The sequence below is a fragment of the Caretta caretta genome, chromosome 1 (assembly GCF_965140235.1).
Source record: "Caretta caretta isolate rCarCar2 chromosome 1, rCarCar1.hap1, whole genome shotgun sequence".
Taxonomy (NCBI): Eukaryota; Metazoa; Chordata; order Testudines; family Cheloniidae; genus Caretta; species Caretta caretta.
Window position 1 is genome coordinate 31,908,609 of NC_134206.1, and position 26,082 is coordinate 31,934,690.

Below are 26,082 nucleotides of genomic sequence, written 5' to 3' on the forward strand. Positions count from 1 at the left end.
TGAAAAGATAACTAATTTTCTAGACAAATGAAATGCAGGACATCTAATCTACCTGGATTTCAGTAAGGCATTTGATACAGTTCCAAATGGGAAATTATTAGTTAAATTGGAGAAGATGGGGTTAATAACGAGAATCAAAAGTAACTGGTTAAAGGCGAGACTACAATGGGTCATGCTGAAAGGTAAACTGTGAGGCTGGATGGAGGTTACAAGTGGAGTTCTTCAAGGATCAGTCTTGGGACCAGTTTTACTTAATGTTTTACATTAATGATCTTGGCACAAAAAATGAGAGTTTGCTAATAAAATTTGCAGATTACAAAAGGTGGGAGGTATTTCCAGTAAGGAGAAGCACCAGAATATCAGACAAGAAGTTTTGGATGACTTTCAAAACTGAACAGAAATGGGATGAAATTTAATAGTGCAAAGTGCAAAGTCATGCACTTAGGGACTAAAACCAGGAATTTTTGCTATAAGCTGGGAATTTAGCAGTTGGAAGTGACAGAGGAGGAGAACTGGTCGAACACAGAATGACTTGAAGCCACCAGCGTGATGTGGCCATTAAAAAAAAGCCTAATGCAATCCTAGGATGCATGATGCAAGGTATTTCCAGTAGAGATAGGGAAAATGTTATTATCATTATACAAGGCACTGGTGAGACCTCATCTGAAATACTGTGTACAGTTTTGGTCTCCCAAGAAAGATAAATTCAGGTGGGAACTGATGCAGAGAAGAGTTAATAGGATGATCAGCAGAATGGAGAACCTAGTTCATGTGAGGAGACTTAAGGAGCTCTGCTTGTTTAGCCTAACCAAATGAAGAGTAAGGAGAGATATGATGGCTCTCTATAAATACTTCAGAGTGATAGACACTGTGGAGGGAGACGAGTTAAGTGCCAATGCTGGCACAAGAACAAAGGGATATTAACTAGCTATCAATAAATTTAGGCTTGAAATTAGACCTTGAAATTAGAAATTAGGTTTTTAGCCATCAGAGGTGTGAAGTTCTGGAACAGTCTTCCAAGGGGAATAGTGGAGGCAAAAATACCTAACTTGTTTTAAGACTGAGCTTGATAAGTTGATGGAGGGGATGATATGATAAGTTTGCCTACAATGTAATGTGGCCCATCCATGGCTGATATTAGCAAATATCTCCAATGGCGGGTGATGGGACATGAGATGGAAAGGGCTCTGAGTTACTACAGAGAATTATTTCCCAGGTGTCCAGCTGGTGGGTCTTGCCCACATGCTCAGAGTCTCTCTGATTGTTACATTTGGGATCTGGAAGGAACTTCTTACAAATCAGTTTGGCAGAGACTCTGGAAGTTTTTTTCTCCTTCTGCAGGCACAGATCACTTGCTGTTATGAACTAGAGTAAATGGTGGATTTTCTGTAACTTAAGTCTTAGATCAAGATTTGAGAACTTCAGTAACTCAACCAGAGGTATAGGAGTGGGTAGTAACAGGAGTGGGTAGCTGAGTAGTTCTGTGGCCTGCGTTTTCAGACTAGATGATCATTATGGTCCTTTCTGGCCTTAAAGTCTATGAGTCTATTGATCAAAGCACATGACAAAAAAACATGAGTTCATGTTTTCCTGATCCTGGTGCTCACAATGACTCCCTCCTTCTATGGCCTTGGCCAAGTCACCTTCAGGGGACTGTAACAGGGCACTGGTCTTGGCTGGCTGAGTCATGTGACCAAGTGCTTCCTGTCAGAAGGAACCTGCACAGTCAGAGAGGGTGAGGCAGGGTGTGGAAAAGGTCATTTTTGCATGACCCAAGTCAAGTGGGAGGTCTGGCAGGGAACACAGGGGAGAAGGTTTTGGAAAAGTTGGACAGCAGGTTCTGGGTTTCAGAAAGGAACTATATTGAGAGTTTATAAAAGATTTGCTTTAAGTTCATAAATTTATAGATTATAAAGCCAGAAAGGTCCATTATGATCATCTAGTCTGATGTCCTATATTACACAGTCATAGGACTTTCCTGAATCAATTCCTGAATCAAGTAGAGCATATCTGTTAGAAAAACATCCTGTCTTGATTTAAAAATTGCCAGTGGTGGAGGATCCATCACAACCCTTGGTAAATTGTTCCAGTGATTAATTACCCACCCTGTTCAGAATTTGCTACTTATTTCTAGTCTGAATTTGTCTAACTCATCTTTCAGTCATTGTATCCTGTTATATACCTTTTTCTGCTAGATTGGAGAGCTCTCTCTTATCAAATATTTGTTCCTTGTGTCGGTATTTATAAACTGTGATCAAGATACCCCTTAACCTTCTGTCTGTTAAGATAAACAGGCCAAGCTCCTTAAGTATCTCACTGTAAGACATGTATTCCAATCCCTTAACAGGGGCAGCATGGGGGGGACTTACCGGGGCTATAGCCACCCCAATAGTTGCCTTAGCCACCCCTCCCCCAAGCCACCCTTCCCAGCGCAAAGGTCAAACATTACGCAGAAGTAACAGTGGCATGGTATGGCATGGCCACCCTTACTTCTCCACTGCTGTTGGCAGTGGCACTGCCTTCAGAGCTGGGCAGCCAGAGAGTGGCGGCTGCTGGCCGGATAGCACAGCCTCCCTCTCCCCGCCCTGCAATTTTCTAGCCCACCTCAGTCCCAGCCCTGGAAAGAGGCTGGTGCTGCCCCTGTCCTTTAATAATTCGTGTTGCTCTTCTCTGGACCCTCTCCAATTTATCCACATCTTTCTTCACCTGTGAACCCCAGAAGTGGGCACTATTCCCGTAGCAGTGGAGTTGACATTGACCGTTTTTCATTCAATTAAGAAAACCCTGAAATTCTGCTACTTTTGGGGGCTTTCCTTGACCTGTTGACCGCTCGTTGACCATTGGTTTGCTGGGAACCACTCAACTTGAAATCTAGCTCATATGCAAAACTGAGTTTAAACTGTTTCAGAGTCTACACCTGCACCTATGTCATTTTTTTTTCTGGTGTGGATTTAAATATTTTTTCCATTTACAAGGGAAACAGTTAAGTGATTCCACATGAAGTATTGTCAAAAACACAAAGTAAACACTAAAAAAAATTCTAATTTAACGATATTCATTAGGTTATATGTAACTAGTTGGTACATTATTTTTGGTGTCGGTCATCTTTTAGATAATGATTTCCCTTTATCCTTTCAACCTCAATTTCTCCATCTGTAATATGGAGTAAAATGTGAAATTCGTATTGCTTTTCTGTGTTCAGTAATGTGGCTCCATCTTCTAACATTTCTCTTGAAAATTATGTAACAACCTGCTTTTAAAAATCATATATTAACTGTCTCCATTAGGAAAATCACTTCTATTTCCCTTTTAAAATGCACCACCACAGTCCTTATTAATAAAATCCATCGTTCAGTATCTTGTAATTGTACATAAACAGACTTTTGCATACTGTGCTGTGCTGAGTATTGTTGAAGTTGAATCCCTTGGTTTGTGCTTTGATTTAACATTCTTACATGTCAAAGGAGTGTATATCTTATTGGTCATATCAGGAGATTGGTAATAAAGATTTATAAATATTTTTGAAAAGGGCCTAGTATGGTTTGGCTCAAATCTGATTTATTTCAAAGTTCAGGAACGTTTGGATATGGGATTGTATTTGAGGCATAATGCTATGTCTAATAAAGCCTGAAGCTTTAAGCATTGCAATTTGTATCTTGAGGGTATGATCGTCCCAGCTTTTCTTTCAATGAGACATGGTGTTTCTTTTTCTCTGGATACTGTTGTGTTCTGCCATCTTTATCAAATCAGCTAATCAGGAATAGATTATTTCTCTCCTGAGTAACATGCATGTGACAGGAATTCACACTTAAATATGGTATATTAAAGAAAATGATTCTAGTATTTACTAACATCATTTAAATAGCCAAAATCATATTGCACAGAAAGCAAGAACCAAAACTAGAAGATAAAGATACGTTATTAAAAACTATCAAGCAGATTTGTTCATGCTGCTGGAAAGCTTTTTTTTTTTTTACAGAGATAAAGGTAATACTAATAAATATATGATTGCCCATTCTGAGTATGATGTCTTCTTGTCAGCAGAAGTTATAACATCATCATGAAAAAACACTGAAAGGGACCATTCTGTGCACATATCCCTTGGTTCCTGGTTATTTATCTCCTCCATCCATCCAGATTTTCTCCCTTACCTCTCCAAAGCCTTCATCCAGCAAAGCTCAGAAACATATGCTTAAATTCAAGCATGTTAGTAGTCCCACAGAAATCATTGGGATAAGTCACATACCTAAAATTAAATGCATACTGAAGGACTTTGGTGGATCAGGATTCAAAACTCCAATTTCAATCTCTATATTTCTTATACTTTAAAAGTGTAAAGAAAAAAATAGATAATGCCTATTCTGGAGTCTGCAGATGATCCTTCAGATGCTTCTTGTGCAAAATATCTATACTTTTGAGCCCTTTCCCATTGGCTTGCCCTTAAGTCAGATTTTCTAAATGTGGGTACCTAAAGTTAGGCAGCTAACTTCCTAAATAAAAATGGCCTTATATTGGGCTTTAACTTCTCCGTCTTCTATATGTGTGTAAAATAAGAATTTAATAATAATATGTTCTTCTTATGGAGTTGCTGGGAGGTTTAATTAATGCATATTTAAAGGAACTGAGTAATGTGAAGTATTATTATGATGATTATAAAGCAGATGATTTCAAATTCACTAGTTTGACTGTATTTATAAAACTGTGTTTTACCTTCCAGGTCTGTTCAGAATCGTAAACCTTTCTATACATACCTATGTGACAGCTTTCTTTGCAGTGTGACATGATGTCCAACTAAGAATGTTTTGTCAGTTCCATGATTTTGTCAGCATAATGAAATAATCTGATTGTGAACAGCAGGAATTTTGCTTAGGGTTAGAACTACTGCAGGTTTTATAACAAGGACACTTTGTTGCTTTGGGCTGTGAAATAATAGGCATTTCAATAGCTCTTGCTAATGGAGAGGGGGGAAAGCTTGTGTTAGCTTGATCTTTATTATTAAGGAAATGACTGTGTATTTGTACTTTAACAGCGATATGAGGCATTCCAACAGAAAAGTACTTCCTATTTAGAAACCTCTTTCCAGTTTAATTAGATAACAGTGAATGTTAGAGCAATCCTAGTTTCTATCCTAATCAATTAGGACTTAGTGAAAAATTGCACTCTGTGTATTGCAGCTATTTCAACATTTTTGGTACATGAACAGGGGAACATTTTTTTTTAATGCATCAAATAGTTAAGTGTAAGTTTCAGGGACATTGGAACTGGAGGTCATTTTTAAAGTACAAACTGTACATTATTTACTGTAGAAGGACTGTATCTGTCTAAACATTTTAAATGTCTCCTCACCGAGGCATCTGAGAACCCTACATAAATCAGCTTCTCCCGTCTGGGGAGGTCTAGATGAAATAATAAACTTCAGTTTGAGTAAGATTCATAGATTTTAAGGCTAGAAAGAATCATGATGATTAGGGCCATACCATGATATTGGTATTGCCACCCTTACTTCTGCTCTGCTGCTGGTAGGGCGCTGCCTTCAGAGCTGGGCGCCTGGCCAAGAGCCACCTCTCTCTGGCCGCCGAGATCTGAAGGCAGCGCAGAAGTAAGGGTGGCAATACCAAGACTTCCCTAAAGTACCCTTGTGTCCCCCCTGCAATTCCCTTTTGGGTGAGGATCTGTAATTTGAGAAATGCTGGTCTCCCCCTTGAAATCTGTATAGTATAGGGTAAAAGCCCACAAAAGACCAGATTTCACGGGGGAGACCATGACTCTTAATAAATTGTTCCAGTGATTATTTGCCTTTATTTCCAGTCTGCCTTTGTGTAGCTTTAACTTCCAGCCATTGGATATTGTTATATCTTTGTCTGCTAAATTGAAGAGCCTGCCATTATATATTTGTTCATCAAGTAGGTACTTACGGGCTGTGATCAAGTCACCCCTTAACCTTCTTTTTCAGATAAATAGATTGAGCTCCTTGATTCTCTCACTATAAGGCATGTTCTCCTATTCTTTAATCATTCTCATGGTCCTTTTTTTAACCTTCTTAAATTATCTATATCTAAGGCTAACATTTTGTCATGAATATTTTTGGTAAAGGTCATGGACAAGTCATGAGCAATAAAGAAAAATTCACAGAAGCCCATGACCTGTCCCTGACTTTTACTAAAAATATCCATGATAAAATAGGAAGGGGCTGGGCAGCTGCAGGGTGGCTGGGAGCGCCGGCGCTTCCCACTACCCATGGGAGATCAGAACTCCAGGAGCCCCCTCCACCTGTGGCTCGGAGCTGCAAGCTCCCCCTGCCTCCTCCCAGGCAGCTGAGAGCTGTGGGAATCCCCCTGCCACTGTAGCAGTGGGGAGATGCAGGTTCCCCTGCCCCCACCCCTGCAGCGGCCAGGGGCTGAGGGGTTTCTCCTGCTCCTCTCACGCAGAGTTGGGGAGCTGTGGGTTGTGATGGGTTGCCCCCCTTCAAGGTGCCACCTGATGCACTGAGATACTGCTGAGCCTCCCTGTTCTGCCATCCTGGGCCCCCTTTAACCTCTCTTGCTGAGCCAGGCACTTAAGCCTCCTCTAGTACTCACACAGGCAGGGTCACACCCAGCTGAAAGAAAGACGCAGACACTGAGATCAGCTCTGGGAAAACTCAATTTAAGGGATTTGCTCCAAAATTCAGGTTCCCAACTCCCTTGAAGTGCAGACCCAAAGGTATATTGTCTTGCACTGTATAGAACAATCAGCACAGTGCAAACTCATCAAAATTCACCCTCTCCCCCAATGTGAAGAGAGATATGCACAACTTCTTCCCCCCTCTCCCAGTTAGAAATTGCACAAAGTGGGTTCAATAATAAACAAAACACATTTATTAACTATAAAAGGCAGATTTTAAGTGATTATAAGAGGTAGCAAACAGAACAAAGCAGATTACTAAGCAAATAAAACAAAACACGCAAACTAAGCTTGATTCATTAAATAAACAGGTTACAAAATGTAATTTCTCACCCTCAATGTTGAATTAGGCAGGATGCAGAGTTTCTGTAACTCAGAGTTCCAGTTATTTCTTCTTACAAACTGGATCCAAGTCTCAGTCTGGACTCACCCCCGACTTTCCCTTCAGGTTAATTCCTTTGTCCCTTCAGGTTCTTTCAGAAGTCCTTCTTCTTGGGTAGACAATGGAGGAGAGTCCCTATCAACCCCCTCCCCAGCTCTTAAAAATGATTTACCTAAGGCAGGAATCCTTTGTTTGATCCCCATGCCCCTACAGTGGAAAAGTACCAGTAGTGTCCAAGGTGGTATTTTGTATCAGATGACAGGACCACCTGACCTGGTAGTGTCAGAGCTAGGAGGACACCTCTCAGGAAGGAGAGAGATTAGTATCTTCACAGTCTTGTTGTCTCTGCTGATGGGCCAGCAGCCCTGTCTGACTTTTTGTACCTGAAGGGCTTGTTGTGGGTGTTACCCAAAGTAGCATCATTTGAAATATAGATACATGGTTAATATTCCTAGCTTCAGATACAGAAATAATACACGCATAAAAATTGGATAATCTCATTCAGTAAACTGTAACCTTTCCAATTATATCTTACATGAGCTATCTTGCGTGAAGTATATGTTAGTCATGCCATATTCATATCATAACCATATTTCTATGAAGAATATGGGATATAGCATCACACAGGGGTCCCCCTGCCACCATCGTGGTGGAGAGCTGAGGGATCCCCCTGCCCTCCCACCGCGGCCAGGAAGCTATGGGGATCCCCCTGCCACCACTGCGGCTGAGAAGCTGTGGGGATCCCCCTGCTGCCCATGGTGGCAGGGACCTGCAGAATACCCCCCTGCCTATGGCAGCTGGAAGCTGCAGGGAACCCCCACTGCCTGAGGCAACTCAGAGCTTGGGGGTTCGCTGCCTCAGGTGGCAGGGGTACCTCACAGCTCCCTACCACTGCAGGAGGCGGCAGGACCTTGCAGCTCCCAGCTACCAGGGCTGAAGTCACAGAGTTCTTTGGAAGTCAGGGATTCCATAACTTCTGTCACCTCTGTGACAAAATCATAGCCTTATCTATATCCTCCTTGAACTGTGGACACTAGTATTGCAGCAACAGTGGCACCATTGCCAAATACGAAAGTAAAATAATCTCTATACTCCTATTCAAGATTCTCCTGTTTATGCATCCAAGATTAACATTAGCCCTTTTAGCCTCAGCATTGCAGTGTGAGCTTATGTTCAGCTAACTATCCATCATGTCCCCTAATCGTTTTCAGATTCATAGCTTCCCAGGATAGAGTCTCCCATCTTGTAAGTATGACCCACATTCTTTTTTCCTAGATGTATACATTTGCATTTAGCCTATCACAATTCATATTGTTTGCTTGTGCCTAGTTTACCAAGCAATCCAGATTGCTTTAAAAATTCAGCCCATCATGTATCATGTATTCAGCCCATAGGACTGAATTTGTACCAGTGAGCCATTGCCAGGAGAGGCATTGACTTCAGTGGGACAGCTCAGGTTATTAAAGATACACATATGCTTAAATAATTGTGTTGATTGGGGACTAGGATTTTAGATCATAAAGCTCTTGATCTGATGTAGGGGTGAAAGAAATCAATATTGGCCACAGCCGCTGTTTGATTATCCAGAAGTTGCTGCAAATTGAACCAGAACCCCAAATTGTGGACTTTCAACACAAATTTTGGACACGCTCCCTCAATTAGAGGAGCATTCAGCAACTCCTTGACTTTCTTACCACAACCCACTGTCATCATCTCATTCTTCTCAGGACTGAGCTATCCCACTGTCTGATGTGGCTCACAACCATAAGTGCCTACTCAGGACAGAAGGTCAAAAACAGGGCAAGCACCCCAACCTCGTGGTGAACTCTATAATTAGATTCCACCAAGCTAGTAACAAATATAAACTCCTGGATCAAAATAACAGTCTTACCATGGAGTCACATGCCAGAAAAAACTGGATTTAGTGATAAATGGTCACTTACACCAAAAATCACACCACATTCAGGTTGCTTCCAGTCCCAGAAGAGAGTCACTTACCCCAAGTCAATCAGTACCCTAGGTCTTACACCAAAGACAATAGGTTAAAGCAAGCAAACCTATACACACAAATGAGTTCCCATCTAAATCCTAAGAGTGACAGAGTTGTAGTGATCTGTCAGTTCAAAGTATCTTTCAGGGAGGACCCAGGAGGCAGCCCCTGGAGATCTCTGGCTTTTGTTTGGTGTCTCTACACAGTCAGAGTCCAAACATGAATAAATGGAAAATTTCCTGTGACTTTCCTGTATTTCCTTCATTCAGTTTCCAAGCCCACACAGGGCAAGCTTCCTTACATGTAGCATTTCCAAGGTGTGATAGGGCCATGAACAAACCCTGTGTATTGTGATGTTCCTTGATGGCCCCTCTGATTTTGATAGTCCCTCTGGATAGGTAAGGGCACGAGTCCTAGGCCTGGATTCACAAGTTCAGAGCAAGCATTTTCAAAGTTATAAAGCAATGTTTTATTACATGTTTTCTTATAGCATGGAATAATGACATTACATGTGAGATTAATGCAGGCAGCAATTAACAAGCATTTCATAGAGTCTAAACAGCAAATACATTCTAAGACTAATACCTATTTTGAGCAAAACTAACATGCATCTTTCACATTTTCAACATCTTTCACATTTGGCTGACAGTGGTTAAACAACTTGTATTTCCACACTGCTTTTTATAAATATTTAAATACTAAGTTATAAACCAAAGAGCATTTTTTCTCCACTGTGCAGTTTTCAGCAAGATTAGTTTTCTCTGGAATTTGCATTACTAAAATCCTACTGATATCAGTTCAGAAGCCACCGTCCAGTCAGGCGACAAATGATACACTATTTGCCCTGAGTATTCTACGAAACAACTTGGGGACTTTAATGCACCTCAGAATAGACATTTCACATGCCCTTTCCAAGGGCCGTCAAAGGAAACATTTATTACTAAGGAAGAGGGCAAGGAGGTTCGAAGTGAAAATACTATTTTGGAAAAATACTGCAGAACATAGGGAATTGGCTATGCAGCTTACATTAACATCAATAGTAGTTAAATCCCACCCAATGTACTGAAAATTTCCTTTTTAGTGTGAGATGAAAATGTTTTGGGTGTAACGCTCAGATATGAATATCCCCAACACAGTCAGCCTCATTTCTACCAATATGATTTACACTGTGTGAGCACTGCCAATATAAGCTTCTCTATATAGGGTTCCCCCATGCAAGTAAGTATTTAGGGACATTTAAAAACTCAGATTGGCTGAAAAGTCTCTAAGTATTCATTTGTCATGAAAAGACAACGATGATTTTAGTCCGCCTTACGTCCCCGACCATCGATGTGATCATGTGTAACAAACAGTGCGCCAACATCCCTGCCACGGATGAGAATAAATGTGTGATCCATTAGGTCATCATCTGTTTATTTTTAAAAGTCCCTAAGTGTAACAGACCATAATGGTATCTCTCTACTGTCGGTGCCCACGTGCTTCTAGGAGCCATTTGCTTTTCTGCTTTTAATGAGAATGTGAAATAGGCAAAACCACAGGAAATTAAAGGAATTTGGAAGTGAACAACTGTATCAGACATATGTAAGCAGGTGGCACCCCCCACCTTGCAGCTCATGGAGTGTGTGTGTGTGAGAGAGAGAGAGAGAGAGAGAGAAAGAGAGAGGGAGAGAGTTTTATGGTTGTTATTATTTTAGGGAAACTCAGGAAGAGGGAACGTTTGGACCATGACCGGTGTGTATAGTTCAGATTTTTCCCTAAATAACAATAAACCTCTGCCTAGTCTTCTCCAGGTTTGGCTGTTCCAAAGGTTCCTTCCTGCAGTTCCTCTCTCTCTGGATCGCTAGCTCTGTCTGTCGCAGGGCATGGCTGCAATCGCAGATGGAGCGCGCCGGGAGGCAGCCGCAGGGAAAGCGCTGCTGTGTGTAGCAAGTCACCAGAAAGTGTGCTTTGTTTGTAACTTTTCATCTCTCTTCTGCTCTTACTAGAAATCACTTAATCCTATGTTCTTTGTTAATAAACTTATTTTTTGGTTTTGCTACAGACCATATCAGTGCTGTCTATTAAAGGGATGTGTGAGTCCTCAGCTAAATGAACAAGTTGTTGGTGTGTACTGTCTCTTTAAAGGAGCAGTGAACTTAGTAAGGCTCTGTGAGTGCGACAGTCAGAAGGACTGGTTTTCAGAAAACTCAAGACTGGGAAGGTGCTGGTGCTAACCCGCCAGGAGTAACCAGGCTAGTGAATGCCAGGGTGTGGCTATTGTGCTATAAGAAGGCTGATGGCGTCAGGCTCTGAACCAAAGCTGCACAGCACAGAGGCACCCAAGGTAGCAGAGCAGGTGGTGACACAACCCCCAATTTGTCACCGTGCTCTCAACGGAGAAACTCTGTGAGACACAGAGGATGTCAGGAGAGATGAATGTTGATCCTCATTCCTAAAAGGAGGGGGCTGGAATAAGCAAAGGCCTGCTCAAACTAGAAGGAAAAGGGAAAGCTAAGTTTAGAATGAGTTTAAGTTTTGATTTTTTTAACCTGTATCTCTCTGCATGTTACATTTCTATAAATGTATCGTATCTATTTTTGAATACGCTGTGTTGAGCAACTGCATTTCATATTGGTCACAAGCTCCCAGAGAGTATGACTGGACCTAAATCCAGTTGGGCCAGCTGAGGGAAATATGATTGGTGACATGAGGTGTTGTAGCCTAGTGATCCAGTCTAACGTGGTATGAACCATGGATTGCAACTCTGGGAAAAGTGCAGACAGAGTCCTGTTACTTGGAAAGAATGCTCATGAAGAGACAGAAGGAATCATAGGTGCATCTTACTCCTGAACCATAATATTTGGGTCCTGTGTTCTCTGCAGTTTCCCTGTTATTCATTTCAGAATTTCAGTTTTTTCTGTATGTGCTATTAAATTTTTGATCCCTGCAATACCAAAGCCACACATACAGTGTAGATTTAAATTTCTGATTTGATAACTAGAGCTGTCTAGTTGACTTAGGAAACACTTAAACAAGTATCCAAAAAAGAGGCACGCTTATAAGTTTGAAAATGATTGACTTACACATTATATATGCAGTCTATATTTGTTAAACTTTCAAGTTTATTTTATCACCTTCCTACATTTATGATACAAATGAAATGAAACTGCAGATGAAAATGCAAATCCTGTCTAGATTGCTGTTGCTGAATCATAGTGACCAGAACAGAAATAGGAAAGAAAAACAAGCTGGAGGGAGGCACAGCAGTCACACAGAGCAATTGTACTATAACATAGAAAAACAAGGCCTTGATAAATTTGCCTTTGATGCTCAGACAAATCTAGCAGCCTCCCTGAATTCCAAGATCATAAATAATAAAAATGAAAAATATCCTTTTGAAATAGTAGACTTTCTTTACTTTTCCCAATCTCCTCTCACAAACAGTGTTAACCTGGTGGAGTGACAAAGGATAGCATAATACTTCTGCTTGCGTCTCCCTGTGAGTGCCTGCAGTCAGGATGACCCATTGTTTTTATTACAATAACTGACATTAAGATGACATGGTACAAAATATTGACAGATCAGCATCTCCTTAGGACATGACCTGAATGTGTCAACACAAAATATCTGATACTTGCGTTTACACAGGGCAGTTGCAATTAATGGGTGTTTGTTTGAGTGAAGGCTGAATTTGGGCCTCAGAATTTGACCAGTTGTATCTTCCAAACCAAAGGATTCCTAAGCACTGTACAAACTGAGAGACAATGATTATTTCATTCATTTTGAAAGTGCAGCCACTTCAGAAGTGAAACAAGGCAATTGTTTAATAGCATACAACAACAAATCAGCTTTGGACAGAAAGTGAAGAATCACAAATTCAGGAGCATTTTAGTTAGTTGGCATTTAATTGCCCCTCTTGGAATTTGGCCAGCACACTGGAATTAATGTTCATACTTTTGCAAAAATAGCACTGAATCTTTTATTATTGCAAGGGGTCAAGACCTTGGTTTTGCACTGATACAAAAGACAGTCTCTCTACAACAGCATAGTGCCTATAAAACTGTGCTGGGACAGGTTTCAGAGTAGCAGCCATGTTAGTCTGTATCCACAAAAAGAAAAGGAGTACTTGTGGCACCTTAGCGACTAACACATTTATTTGAGCATAAGCTTTCGTGGGCTAAAAGCCAATTCATCAGATGCATGCAATGGAAAATACAGTAGAAAGATATATATATATATATATATATATATATATATATATATATATATATACACAGAGAACATGACATTGATTCAGTACTTATTTAGAGACAAGAATGTATCAACATCACTTCCTGCAGTACCTAAATATTTATTAGCAGTTTCCCATTCAAGCACTGAGCTAACTCATAAGAATGTCAGGACATAAGAATGGCCATACTGGGTCAGACCAATGGTCCATCTATCCCAGTATCCTATCTTCTGATGGTGGCCAGTGCCAGATGCTTCAAAGGGAATGAACAGAACAGGGCATTTATCAAGTGATCCATCCCATTTTCCATCCCCAGCTTCTGGCAGTCAGATGTTTAGGGACACCTGGATCATGGGGATGCATCCCTGACCATCTAGGCTAATAGCCATTAATTTATTTAAATCTCTTTTGAACCCAGTTATAGATCTGGCCTTCAGAACATTCCCTGGTAATGAATTCTGCAGGTTGACTCTGTGTTGTGTGAAGAAGTACTTCCTTATGTTTGTTTTAAACCTTCTGCTTATTAATTTCACTGGGTGACCCCCTGGTTCTTGTGTTATGCGAAGGGGTAAATAACACTTCCCTTTTCAGCCCTATTTAGCTTGTGAATTTTGAAAGGAGTACAGCATATGGGTGGTGTGGTTGTATATAAATATATTTTAGTGAAAAGCAATCCAGTGCTATTCATAAAGCAACATTATGGAATTAAGTTGTCTGGGTGTGGTGTATGCAAGAACAATTGATGCCACTAATGTATGTCTTTCTTTCAGTTAGATAGAAGATATACTTTCCTTGCTATTATTCACATATCAGAAGTCTTCAAGTATTCTAACTAACACTAGGCTCCCAAAATGAATTTAAATACACATTTCCTAACACAATTAGTAAAATCACATGTACTCTGCAGGGATATCAGGCCCCAGCAACTCTCCCTAACTCCATACCACATGGATAGAGGAGACACAAAGCAGGACCTGCCAGAAATAGAGCCAGCCACTGGGAGCTGCAGGGACAATAGTCAATTACAGCAACAGAATAATGACCCAGCTGGAGCCCCTTGCCCTACACCCTGTGACATCAGTGACATCAGTAAAGGGCTTTTACCATTCAAACTCTAGGCATTATTTTCTCTCTGCAAATTGGTTGTTTGTTCCAACCACCTCTTGCCATTCTACCTCTCTCCCTCTCTCTCTCCCCTCTGCAAGGTTCACTCTCTTTGTCTTCCATGCTCTTCTCCTTTCTCTTCTCTCTGTATCTCCCATTCTTTCTCTCCCTCAATATCCCTCTTTTGTTTCCTTGTTTTGCCTCCCCCGGCTCCTATTACCCACTCTTGAATTCAGTGGGAATTTTTCCATGGGCTTTGGACCAGCCCCTTAGTCCTATTACTGCTGCATCTTTGATAACCACCTAAATTCCCTTTTTCCTCAATTTCCCCACGATCAAGAAACTTGTCCATTCCTTGAGCAATCCTAACGTGGTTAGTGTAGCTTTCCCCTTTGGCCTCCCCATTTCTCAGCTATCTCCCTCCCCAACCCATATCTGCAATCTCACTAAACCACGACTGTTAAAGTCATACTCCTCGCCAGCCACTCTGTCACAACCTCAGTCTTTGAGTCATATCACATTAAAACTCCTCACCTCACTTTACATAATCTTTCTCCATTTACTGCTCTCATTTCCCATTCCTTAACTTCTCTCAATTCCTCTTGCAAGTCAAATTCTGCTGTCAGTTATACCTGGAGTAATTCCATCAATTCCAATATATAGTTTATTAAGAGGCCCAGAATGTCTTTACTGTACTTCTTTAACAACACTGAGCACATTGTCAGCATTTAAATAAATAATGATAGCCATGCATCTGAAATTTTAGGAGGGCTTTGTGAGTTTGTACATTATTTTCGATGGGAAAGACACATGCTTTCACATCATTTGACTGCTTTCTTACAAATGTCAGGATGTCCTTGATATAAAAGGACATCTTATATTGTCTGGCTAAGAGGATATGTGCTAAGTTTTTGGTTGATTTATCCATTCTAACCACCCTGCATCATTAAATGGACAAAGCTCTTGTACACGAAATTTCCCAACCCTCCAGAATTGATTGTACATGGCAATCTTTTGAAATATAATTTGAACCCATATTTGAGGAAATAAATCTTTTCTTTTAAAAGTGCTGCTGTTTTAAGAGCACTGAAGATACCATCGAAAAGGGGATGAATAGGATTTGAGCAGAGCAAGTCAAACTAATGTAAGTTATTTCCCCCCACCACAGGCTTTATCGCTGTATAGCTATTAACAATCACGCCACAGTAGTTTTCACAATAAAGTCTCAGGTTTGGAAAGAAGCAGTGACATTCATTTTATTTTTAAAGACCATTTTTTATTTCCCAGGTGTGATGGGGGAATATGAGCCGAAAATTGAGGTCCATTTTCCTTACACAGTTACAGCTGCTAAGGGAACTACCGTTAAGATGGAGTGCTTTGCGCTGGGCAAGTAAGTACATATTCTTCCATAATTAGACACCATTGTTTATTAAAATGTGACACATCTAATTTTTGGTTCAGTTATTTTGCAGGGTTTCATTTTCACAGAAACTCCTTGGTGCATATACCAAGTTTTTATAAGACAGCTAAGTGGGAATTGACTAAGTAACCAATTATGAATTCCCTACCTAGCCATTCCTACAGACAATAATATATACAAGTTTAAAATGTGCTGGTTCGACATATAAAGTAGTTTTTTTAAATGAAAAGAAAAAAATTGTCATCTGTATTCTATTTACCACACATTTTTCCTCTGCTACTTTTCTCTGCTTGCTAGCACAAATCAGGATATATAATTCCAGTGGTGTTTGTTGTTGTTTTTTTGTTTTGTGTTGATTTTCCCCTGCAAAATCTCTTAATTGAAAAGAAAACAAGATTATTGTGTAGTTACCTGTTCCAACCTGGGACATAGATTCTAAATAGAAACAATAAAATAATGTTCCAAAAATATATGAGCCCAGGATTACTTTTGCATCCTCTAAACTAATAGTATCATCTACTTCCCTGTAAAACCGCTAATTCATGGTGACGTCAGTCATCTTAGTTATAACCGACCCGCTAGCACTGCCAAAGTTCTGGGTTTCGTATCTCACCTTGGCTAGAATTTTGTATGCAGGTGAGTAGACTGGTTAATGAGGAAATGAGGGTATTTAGTTTTTAAACATAACAAGACTTTGCAGTTTTATAACTCCTTTAATCAAGAATAAGATTACCTCAGGGTACTTTTTTGATGATACAGGATGAGGTTCATAATGTTATTAAGGGGAATGCAGTTTTTGCCAGAAGTAAAGTGAGGCTGGGATAGTATATGATCAGACAGAGCAGAAAAGCACTGTATGACTCGGAGAAAGCATCTTCTCTCTCTCTCTGGATAGTGACATAAGCAGCTAGAGATGGATAGATATGGCAAAATGTTTGATAATTACACACTGTGATAAACTCACTGTGTGTGTGTGTGTGTGCGCGTACTTACGTTCATGCATGTGTACACCACTGGCTTCTACTGAATCGAATCAGAACTGCTTATCTGTGTGTTACAGCCTTTTTGCTCCAGGTAGCATCACAGAAGAGACAATTCTCAGTTGTAATGAATGTCTAGATAATTCTTTATTCAGGCTGCTGAATGCCGGCTCTCCTTTCTGGCTTTCTAATTCATAAATCATTTAATCACATAAGGTGTCCTTTAATCCTGGCTAGGATTCAGCAATAATGAAAGGATTGCTAAATATACTACACTGTACACTCCTACAGCTAAACCAAGATTCTCCTGTAGCTCAGCTGGTAGGGCCTTAGCTTTTGGAATACAGTAGAACCTCAGAGTTACGAACATCTTGGGAATGGAGGTTTTTTGCAGCTCTGAAATGTTCGTAACTCTGAACAAAATGTTACGGTTGTTCTTTCAAAAGTTTACAACTGAATATTGACTTAATACATCTTTGAAACTTTACTATGCAGAAAAAAACTGCTGCTTTTTAGCCACCTTAATGTAAATGAAAAAAAAGCACAGAAATAGTTTCCTTACCTTGTCAAATCTTTTTACTTTTAACTTTCCCTTTTTTTTTAGTAGTTTACATTTAACACAGTACTATACTGCATTTGCTTTTTTTATTTTTTGTCTCTGCTGCTACCTGATTGCATACTTCCGATTCTACTGTACAATTATTATCCCATCTGATTCTATAAAGTTCTGAGCAGCCATCTTGTACCGCATAGCAATCATAAAATCCTAAGTGGCCACATTTGCTGAAGTGAGGTATTGAAATTATACTAACAGTTTTGAAGGAAACCAACATCTTTCAGATTTTGAATATATAATAGGGTTATCCAAGCCAAACCACAGCATATATACATGTTGATCTGGGAAGAATTTGGGCAATATATTTGTCTGGATTGCAGTACTAGCTGCACCTCTGTCCCCTTTGTGGTCTCTCTAAGTGCATCCCCTCAGGTGTCAGGCCTTGTGCTTCTCCCCCTCCTGGGGTGGAATTCCTCAGTTCTCCCACTCTTGGACTAGACCCTGGGCTACAGTACCCTGTGCATCAACCCTGCTTACCCAGCAAATACACTTGGGTTCAGCATCTATGGTTCTTACCTTTGGCAGTCTGTGATCAGTGGTATGCATAGTGACCAGACAGTCTTCCTAAAACAAAAGTATTATTTTCTTTACCACGGTAAAAACAAAACATTTAGCAAAAAAGGGTTTTAAAACAACGAACTGTCTACACTCATGTCTTACCTAAGGCGTACCATCCCCTGATCACTTAGGCAGGCCTAATTTCCTTCAGGCCCCCAGTGTGTGTCTCGGTCAACAACTGCCTCCCTCTCACTTGAGAGAGTCCCTTTTTAACTGCCAGAGTCCTTTTCATCTTGTGTTCCAGGGTGTTTTCATGTCCAGCATTGTCTCTTAATAACCCTAAAGTATTTATCAAGCGGTGGTTTATCTTGAGACACTGTACTCCTTCTCCTTGTTTTTCTCTGACAACCCCCCTATTTCTAAACCAACATATTCATACAGTAAATATCCTGATAACATCTAATATTCATGAATTATTACAGAGCAGCTCCAATTCTATTGCAGTTTAGAAATATCTCCATTCATACCCATATTTCAGAGCAAGGTGTTGCATTTTGTTTTCTTTTCAGTAACTTTGTCAAATTTGTGCATAGTTACTCATCACAATACTTCACACTTTGGATAGATTGTCTTTTTAGAGCATTGTACACACCTTGACAAACTAAGCATTTACATTGGAATTGGTATCAGCTGGTTTGAGAAATCTTACCAAGCTGGAAAACTATTTTTCTGTTTTGTTTTGCTTAATCCTAGAGTAGGAAAGATATCTCATGGAGTGTCTTTCAGCTGGGATCTGTGTTCAACATGGGCCTAATTCTGTTGGTGCTGTGCAGCCTCCACTACCATTGAAATCAATTGTATTCAATGGATGTTGAAGGTGTTGATAAGTTTAGCCTCCATATAGGTGAAAACAATGGTTTGGAGAGCAAATACTTTGGGATGAAGTATGCAGGGTAAGTAATTTGTTATATGTTTTATGCGATGGGCCTCAAGCAAGAGGGTGATTGGGTAGGGGAGTGGGGGATGCAACAGCTCTAGTGAGATTTTCTGAAACATTGAGACAGATGAGGAAGTATGCTGCTCTCCAGAGACCTGGTGGCTCCAGGTATTCTTGCATCTGTGGTACTAACTACCTTTCTGCTGTGTTGATAGTTGGCAACCAGACTCCTGTAGTCTCTTGGCTACCTTAGAAACAATAACCATTATGTATTTTTTGAAAAATTGTTGCTGGAACCAAAATGTAGTTGCTGACTATCTCTGAGTCAATTGTCATCTTCTCAGCAAAGAGGATGCATACAAAGTGTAGTCTCTGACAATAGACACTGACAAAGAAGAAAAGCTTCTCTGAATACCTTTCATCCTGAATCCCAAGATTTAATAACCTCTCTCAAACAAGTCAGTGGGTGTTCAGGTAACCAGAAATAAGGCTGACAGCAGATGCTTTAATTACTCCACATCCAAGTTGACATTTGGGGTTAACCTGTAACAACAACAAAAACCCTGCACCATCAAGCAGTTTAAGATTATCTAATAAATCACCCCCATCTGCTAATACAGTACTGTAAGGGGCAGATCTTTTTATTGTGCACATTCCTTATCGTGCTTTCCCAGCCATTAGCACACAATCAGATCAGTTGTGCTGAGACTGCTTTCGACCAGATATGGTATTATTACATGAATGACATTTCGGGCCTCATCTGACACCTGTAGGCAGAGGTGGGAGGTAAAAAGGCATCACATTGTCTATTCCTTTTCATTTCTCCCATTTCTTATTCCTGGTAGTTTCAGCAAATCTTTTCTTGTTACACTCCATTGAATGCTCATTAGGGAACTGAGGCTGTAAGTAATTTTCTTCTGCTTTTTTGCATTCTTAGTGCAAATACAGAAACACTGGTTACTACCAGTCCCTAAACCAGTGTGCTCCTGTTTTTCCTCATGCTTTAGCTTAGCTGTCTCAAAGAGTTGCTCTTCTGTTGCATTGTAACTGTGAGAATGACAAATATTCCTGAGAGATTTCCTGCGGTAGGCAATTGGCAAGTATTCCTGAAAGCCTGGTCTTTAGTTACAGAATAATGATTTATTAATAGTGTTTATTTGGAACTGCCAGTCACTAAGGGCTGTTGGAATTTTTAAAAAAATGAAGTGGTGTTGCATTTATCAATCAAACTAAAATCAAATTACTTAATTGCTTGATTGACAGAAGGTCTCAGGAAAGGATTTAGTCCCTGGGCCAAGCAGTCAATAGGGGAAACTGCAGTGGGGACCTGGGACATGAGTATCAATGCCAGTTACTGGTGGCCTTTTCTATAGTGAGGAATTATCCTATATGAGTACAAGAGAGAAATGACTCAACGTTTCCTGTTATTATTAATCATTTCTATTGTGTTGTGCCTAGAAGCTCTAATCACAGACCAGGATATCATTGTGTTAGGCCAGGGATTGGCAACCTGCAGCTCCCGAGCTGCATGCGGCTCTTTGGCTGCCCTCTTGTGGGCAGCTGTTTTTTGAGGGGGTGCAAGGTGCAGGCCTTACCCGGGAGGTGCTTACCACAGGCGGCTCCCGGCCAGCAGCTCAGCAGTGCTCTGGCCCCACGTCGCTCCCGGAAGCGGCTGGCTGCTGGTACGTCTCTGTGTGCCCTTCGGGGGGAGGAGGGCAGCGGGTCTCCCTGCGCTGCCCGCACCTGCAAGCAGCGCCCCCGCAGCTCCCATTGGCTGGTTCCTGGCTAATGGGAGCTGTGAGGACGGTGCTGGGGGCTGGGGCAGCGCGCGGAGCTGCCTCCTCCCTGTCAGGGGCATGCAGAGATGTGCCAGCAGCCAGCCTCTTCTGGGACTGGCACGGGGCCAGGGCAGGCAGGCAGACTGTTGTAAGCTCTTCCCGGCCAGAGCCTGAACCCCCCACACCCCAACCCCCTGCCCCAGGTCAGAACCCCCTCCTGCATCTAAACTCCCTACCAGACCCCCAACCCCTTCCTGTACCCCAATCCCCTGACCCAGCCCAGAGCCCCCTCCTGTTTATATTCAAATTCAAGTGGCAGAAGTTGCATTACAAGTACTGGTAAGTAGTAATAACTTTAATATGTTCAATTATTATTAGTTGATAAATTCTAACTCTATAAGTAGCTTTGTGTGTGATGCGGCTCTCGAAATATTTTGGTCAAAGACAAAAACCAAAAGAACCCTGTTCTTCTTTGAAAGGTTGCTGACCCCTGTGCTAGGCACTGTACAAACAGAACCAAAGGCAGTCCCTGTCCTAAAGAGCTAAACATCTATCTAAGATGACAGATGACAGGTGGATACAATAGTCAGGAAAAAAGGTTTTCATCTACCTGCTGCATGTTAATGAATATATTTTGCTTTAGTGTGTTTTTTCAACTTCTGCTGAGAATGATTCCCTTTTGTGAAACAAGTTGCATTTATTGCATGCATGACATCACATCTCCTTTACAGGACACCTTTGTGTTGTGATTACCTCCACATTTAATGAAAATACATCTGGTCCCTGATGTTTCTATAGTTATGTCATTTTAATTCTTCACTTCAGTTCTTTCACTGCTCTTTACACAATAGCTGATCAAAATTATCTGCTTGAAAAGGTTTTTTTCTGACTAACTATGGCCTTAAAAGAGAAAAAAATCCAGAACTTTTCACACACAAATTTTTCAACATCTGCCACATTTTCAATTTTATTCACTAGTTACCGTAACATTTTTGCTATATTTTTATAATTGATATGTGTGACGGGTTCGGTCACAGAGACTTCCTTGGGACTGTCACACGACGTGCTGAAATTACCTCTGAGCCCATTTTCCCTACCAGCTTGGGACTCCAGAACCATGCCTTGTTGAGCCAGACACACTAGCCTGCTGCAACCCAGACTCAGGGTCAGGTCCATGCCCCCAAAGTTGCCGACTTAACGGAAAACATCTCAGCATGTTACTTGTCTCCACCCAGGCATCCAGTTCCCAGTGGGATCCAAACCCCAAATAAATCCATTTTACTCTGTATAATGCTTATACAGTGTAAATTCATAAACTGTCCGCCCTCGATAACACTGATAGAGAGATATGCACAGCTGTTTGTTCCCCCAGGTATTAATCACTTACTTTGGGTTTATTAATAAACAAAAGTGATTTTATCAAGTATAAAAAGTAGGATTTAAATGGTTTCAAGTAATAACAGACAGAACAAAGTAAGTCACAAAGCAAAATAAAACAAAACACGCAAGTCTAAGCCTAATACATTAAGAAACTGATTACAGGTAATATCTCACCCTCAAAGATGTTCCAATAAGCTTCTTTTACAGAGTATATCCCTTCCTAGTCTGGGCCCAATTCCTTCCCCTGGTACAGTCTTTGTTCGATTCAGCAGACATCTCAGGTGGAAAGCAGGGTTTTTCCCCTTTGTCCTGCTCCACCCCCTTTTATAGCTTTGGCACGAGGCGGGAATGTTTTGTCTCTCTTCTAAATGGAAAAGTACCAGATTTAAGATGGATTTCATTATCAGGTGACATGGTCACATATCATAGAATCATAGAAGGTTAGGGTTGGAAGGGACCTCAGGAGGTCATCTACTTCAACCCCCTGCTTGAAGCAGGACCAATCCCCAATTTTTGCCCCAGATCCCTGAATGGCCCCCTCGAGGATTGAACTCACAACCCTGGGTTTAGCAGGCCAATGCTCAAACCACTGAGCTATCCCTCGCCCCATGTCACTGTAAGACCCCTAGTCTCCATTCTTCCTGGGTTGGTCCACACATACACAGAAAGGTTGCAGGTAAATAAACCATTTACAACCAGTTGTCCTAGTCAACAGGAGCCATAAAGATTGTAAACCACCGTTAATGGCCCACACGCTGCATAATTACAATAGGACCTCAGAGTTATACTTCATATTTTTAGCTTCAGATGCAAGAATGATGCATGTATACGAATAGGTGGAATATATTCAGTAGGTTATAACCTTTATGATACCTTACAAGAGACCTTTTGCATAAAGCATATTCCAGTTACATCATATTCACACTCATAAGCATATTTCCATAAAACATATAGAGTGCAAAGTCACGATATGTTAATTAAAATCATGTTCAAAATTGTTATTGAACATTTTCATTTGCTTAAAACACAAACATTAATAAAAAAATGGGTCCAATTCAAGCTTTGAAAAAGGAACACTTTGAAATTTCTGTAAAACAGAGTTATTGTTTTTCAACCAGAACTAAGTTTACACTTCCTTTTAGGAAGCACAGTTTTCATACCCTGCATAAATATAAATATCTATTGTTGTGATCAAAGTCAAGTCAATTTCTGGCACTAACCTTGCTTTTACCCGGTTATCACTTATAGTACAATAATCCGATCTGTCCCTCCCTCTCTCTAACTAGTCCATCTGTTGACTATTTAAATTGACATGAATTAATTTTATTATGTAGATCTGCAACACAATGGTCAATGGTTTTATTTTGTGCTTGGTTTGTTGTAAAGAAAATGTACCTTTCCCAAGTGACAGATCTGTGTATGGATCTCAGAATTCGTGACATTTTTGAATGGCTCTGTCTTTCCGTTCACAGTCTTCACAGAATTACTCTGGTCCTGCCACTTATAGTAGGATTTCATCTTCTACATTTTTTCTTCAGTAGCATTGGCTTACAGGAATATTTCAAATTAACAAGTTCCTCTAGTTCTTTGCCCTCATACTTTTTCAAACTGAAGGACTCAGTTGGACTTTATTTTATTCCATTTTTATCAAAGATTTTATTGGATATCACATAGTAGGAGTGTAACAACCAGATGTGCTGGTCTTTATATCCTAGCCCTAGACACATGATCTGGATGAAGATTACATGAAGAGGGCTTCCAGTGGCTGCTGTCACAGAGAGCATCCCCATGTTTGGCATTTTCTGATGTTGTAGTATATCTATTTTGTAAATGTGAGTTCAGTGCTATGATTTTAACACAGGGCTTGAAAGCAGTAGATAGAAGAAGTGAGTTTTTAGAAAGTGCCTTGAGGAGAGCAAGGTTGATGGCACAAATATTGACAGAGAACTAGGTTTACCCAAGCTGATATATACAGAGAAGTAAGTTACACCCTTCTATATAGAATCATAGAATCACAGGATTGGAAGGGACCTCGAGAGGTCATCTAGTCCAGTCCCCTGCACTCATGGCAAGACTAAGTATCATCTAGACCATCTAGGTGTTTGTCTAACCTACTCTTAAAAATCTCCAATGATGGAGATTCCACAACCTCCCTAGGCAATTTATTCCAATGCTTAACCACCCTGACAGTTAGGAAGTTTTTCCTAATATCCAACTTAAACCCTCCTTGCCACAGTTTAAGCCCACTACTTCTTGTCCTATCCTCAGAGGTTAAGGAGAACAGTTTTTTTCCCTCCTCCTTGTAACGACCATTTATGTACTTGAAAACTGCTAGGGTGTCTGTCCCCTCTCGGTTTTCTCTTTTTCAGACTAAACAAACCCAGTTTTTTTTTCAATCTTCCCTCATGGGTCATGTTTTCTAGACCTTTAATCATTTTTGTTGCTCTTCTCTGGACTGTCTCCAGTTTGTCCACATCTTTCCTGAAATGTGGTGCCCAGAACTGGACACAATACTCCAGTTGAGGCCTAATCAGCGCAGAGTAGACCAGAAGAATTACTTCCAGTGTCTTGCTTATAACACTCCTGCTAATACATCCCAGAATGATGTTTGCTTTTTTTTGCAACGGTATTACACTGTTGACTCATATTTATCTTGTGGTTTAATATGACCGCCAGATCCCTTTCTGCAGTACTCCTTCCGAGGCAGTCATTTCCCATTTTGTATGTGTGCAACTGCTTGTTCCTTCCTAAGTGGAGTACTTTGCATTTGTCCATATTGAATTTCATCCTGTTTACTTCAGACCATTTCTCCAGTTTGTCCAGATCATTTAGAATTTTAATCCTATCCTCCAAAGCACTTGCAACCCCTCCCAGCTTGGTATCATCTGCAAACTTTATAAGTGTACTCTCTATGCCATTATCTAAATCATTGATGAAGAGTGCAGGGGACTGGACTAGATGACCTCTCAAGGTTCCTTCCAGTTCTATGATTCTATGATATGGAACAGAACTGGACCCAGAACTGATCCCTGTGGGACCCCACTCATTATACCCTTCCAGCATGACTGTGAACCACTGATAACTACTCTCTGGGAATGGTTTTCCATCCAGTTATGCACCCACCTTATAGTAGCTCCACATTGGTTGCATTTCCGTAGTTTGTTTATGAGAAGGTCATGTGAGACAGTATCAAAAGCTTTACTAAAGTATACTGCTTCCCCCCTATCCACAAGGCTTGTTACCCGGTCAAAGAAAGCTATCAGATTGGTTTGACATGATTTGTTCTTGACATATCCATGCTAACTGTTACTTATCACCTTATTATCTTCTAAATGTTTGCAAATTGATGGCTTGATTATTTGCTTCATTATCTTTCCAGGTGCAGAAGTTAAGCTGACTGGTCTGTGATTCCCTCGGTTGTCCTTATTTCCCTTTTTATAGAGTGGCCCTTTATTTGCCCTTTTCCAGGCTTCTGGAACTTTCCCGTCTTCCATGACTTTTCAAAGATAATCACTAATGGGTCAGATATCTCCCCAGTCAGCTCCTTGGATGCATTTCGTCAGGCCCTGGTGACTTGAAGACATTTAACTTGTCTTAGTAATTTTTAACTTGTTCTTTCCCTATTTTAGGCTCTGATCCTACCTCATTTTCACTTACATTCACTATGTTAGATTCCAGTCACCACCAACCTTCTTGGTGAAAACAGAAACAAAGAAGTCATTAAGCACCTCTGCCATTTCCACATTTTCTGTTATTGTTTCCCATCCCCATTGAAGAATATTTTCTTGTTACCCTTTATGTCTCTAGCTAGTTTGATCTTATTTCTAATTTTGCCCCTACATATTTGTGTTATTTGGTTATATTCATCCTTTGTAATTTGACCTAGTTTCCACTTTTTGTAGGACTCTTTTTTTATTTTTAGATCATTGAAGATCTCCTGGTTAAGCCAGGGTGGTCTCTTGCCATAATTCCTCTCTTTCCTACACAGTGGGGTAGTTTGCTCTTTTGCCCTTAATAATGTCTCTTTGAAAAACTGCCAACTGTCTTCAATTGTTTTTCCCCTTAGACTTGCTTCCCATGGGATCTTACCTATCAGCTCACTGAGTTTGCTAAAGTCTGCCTTC

General features: G+C 40.6%; 1 protein-coding gene across 5 annotated transcripts in view; it reads left to right on the forward strand.

Moving 5' to 3' along the window:
• Positions 1-26,082, forward strand: part of CNTN5 (contactin 5) — a 982,104-nt gene that overhangs the window by 756,110 nt on the left and 199,912 nt on the right. For all 5 annotated transcript variants that reach the window (XM_048843558.2, XM_075126897.1, XM_048843549.2 and 2 more), the window contains one exon: positions 15,637-15,739. In XM_048843558.2, the coding sequence (XP_048699515.2) occupies positions 15,637-15,739 (103 nt within the window). The remainder of the gene's footprint in view (positions 1-15,636; positions 15,740-26,082) is intronic.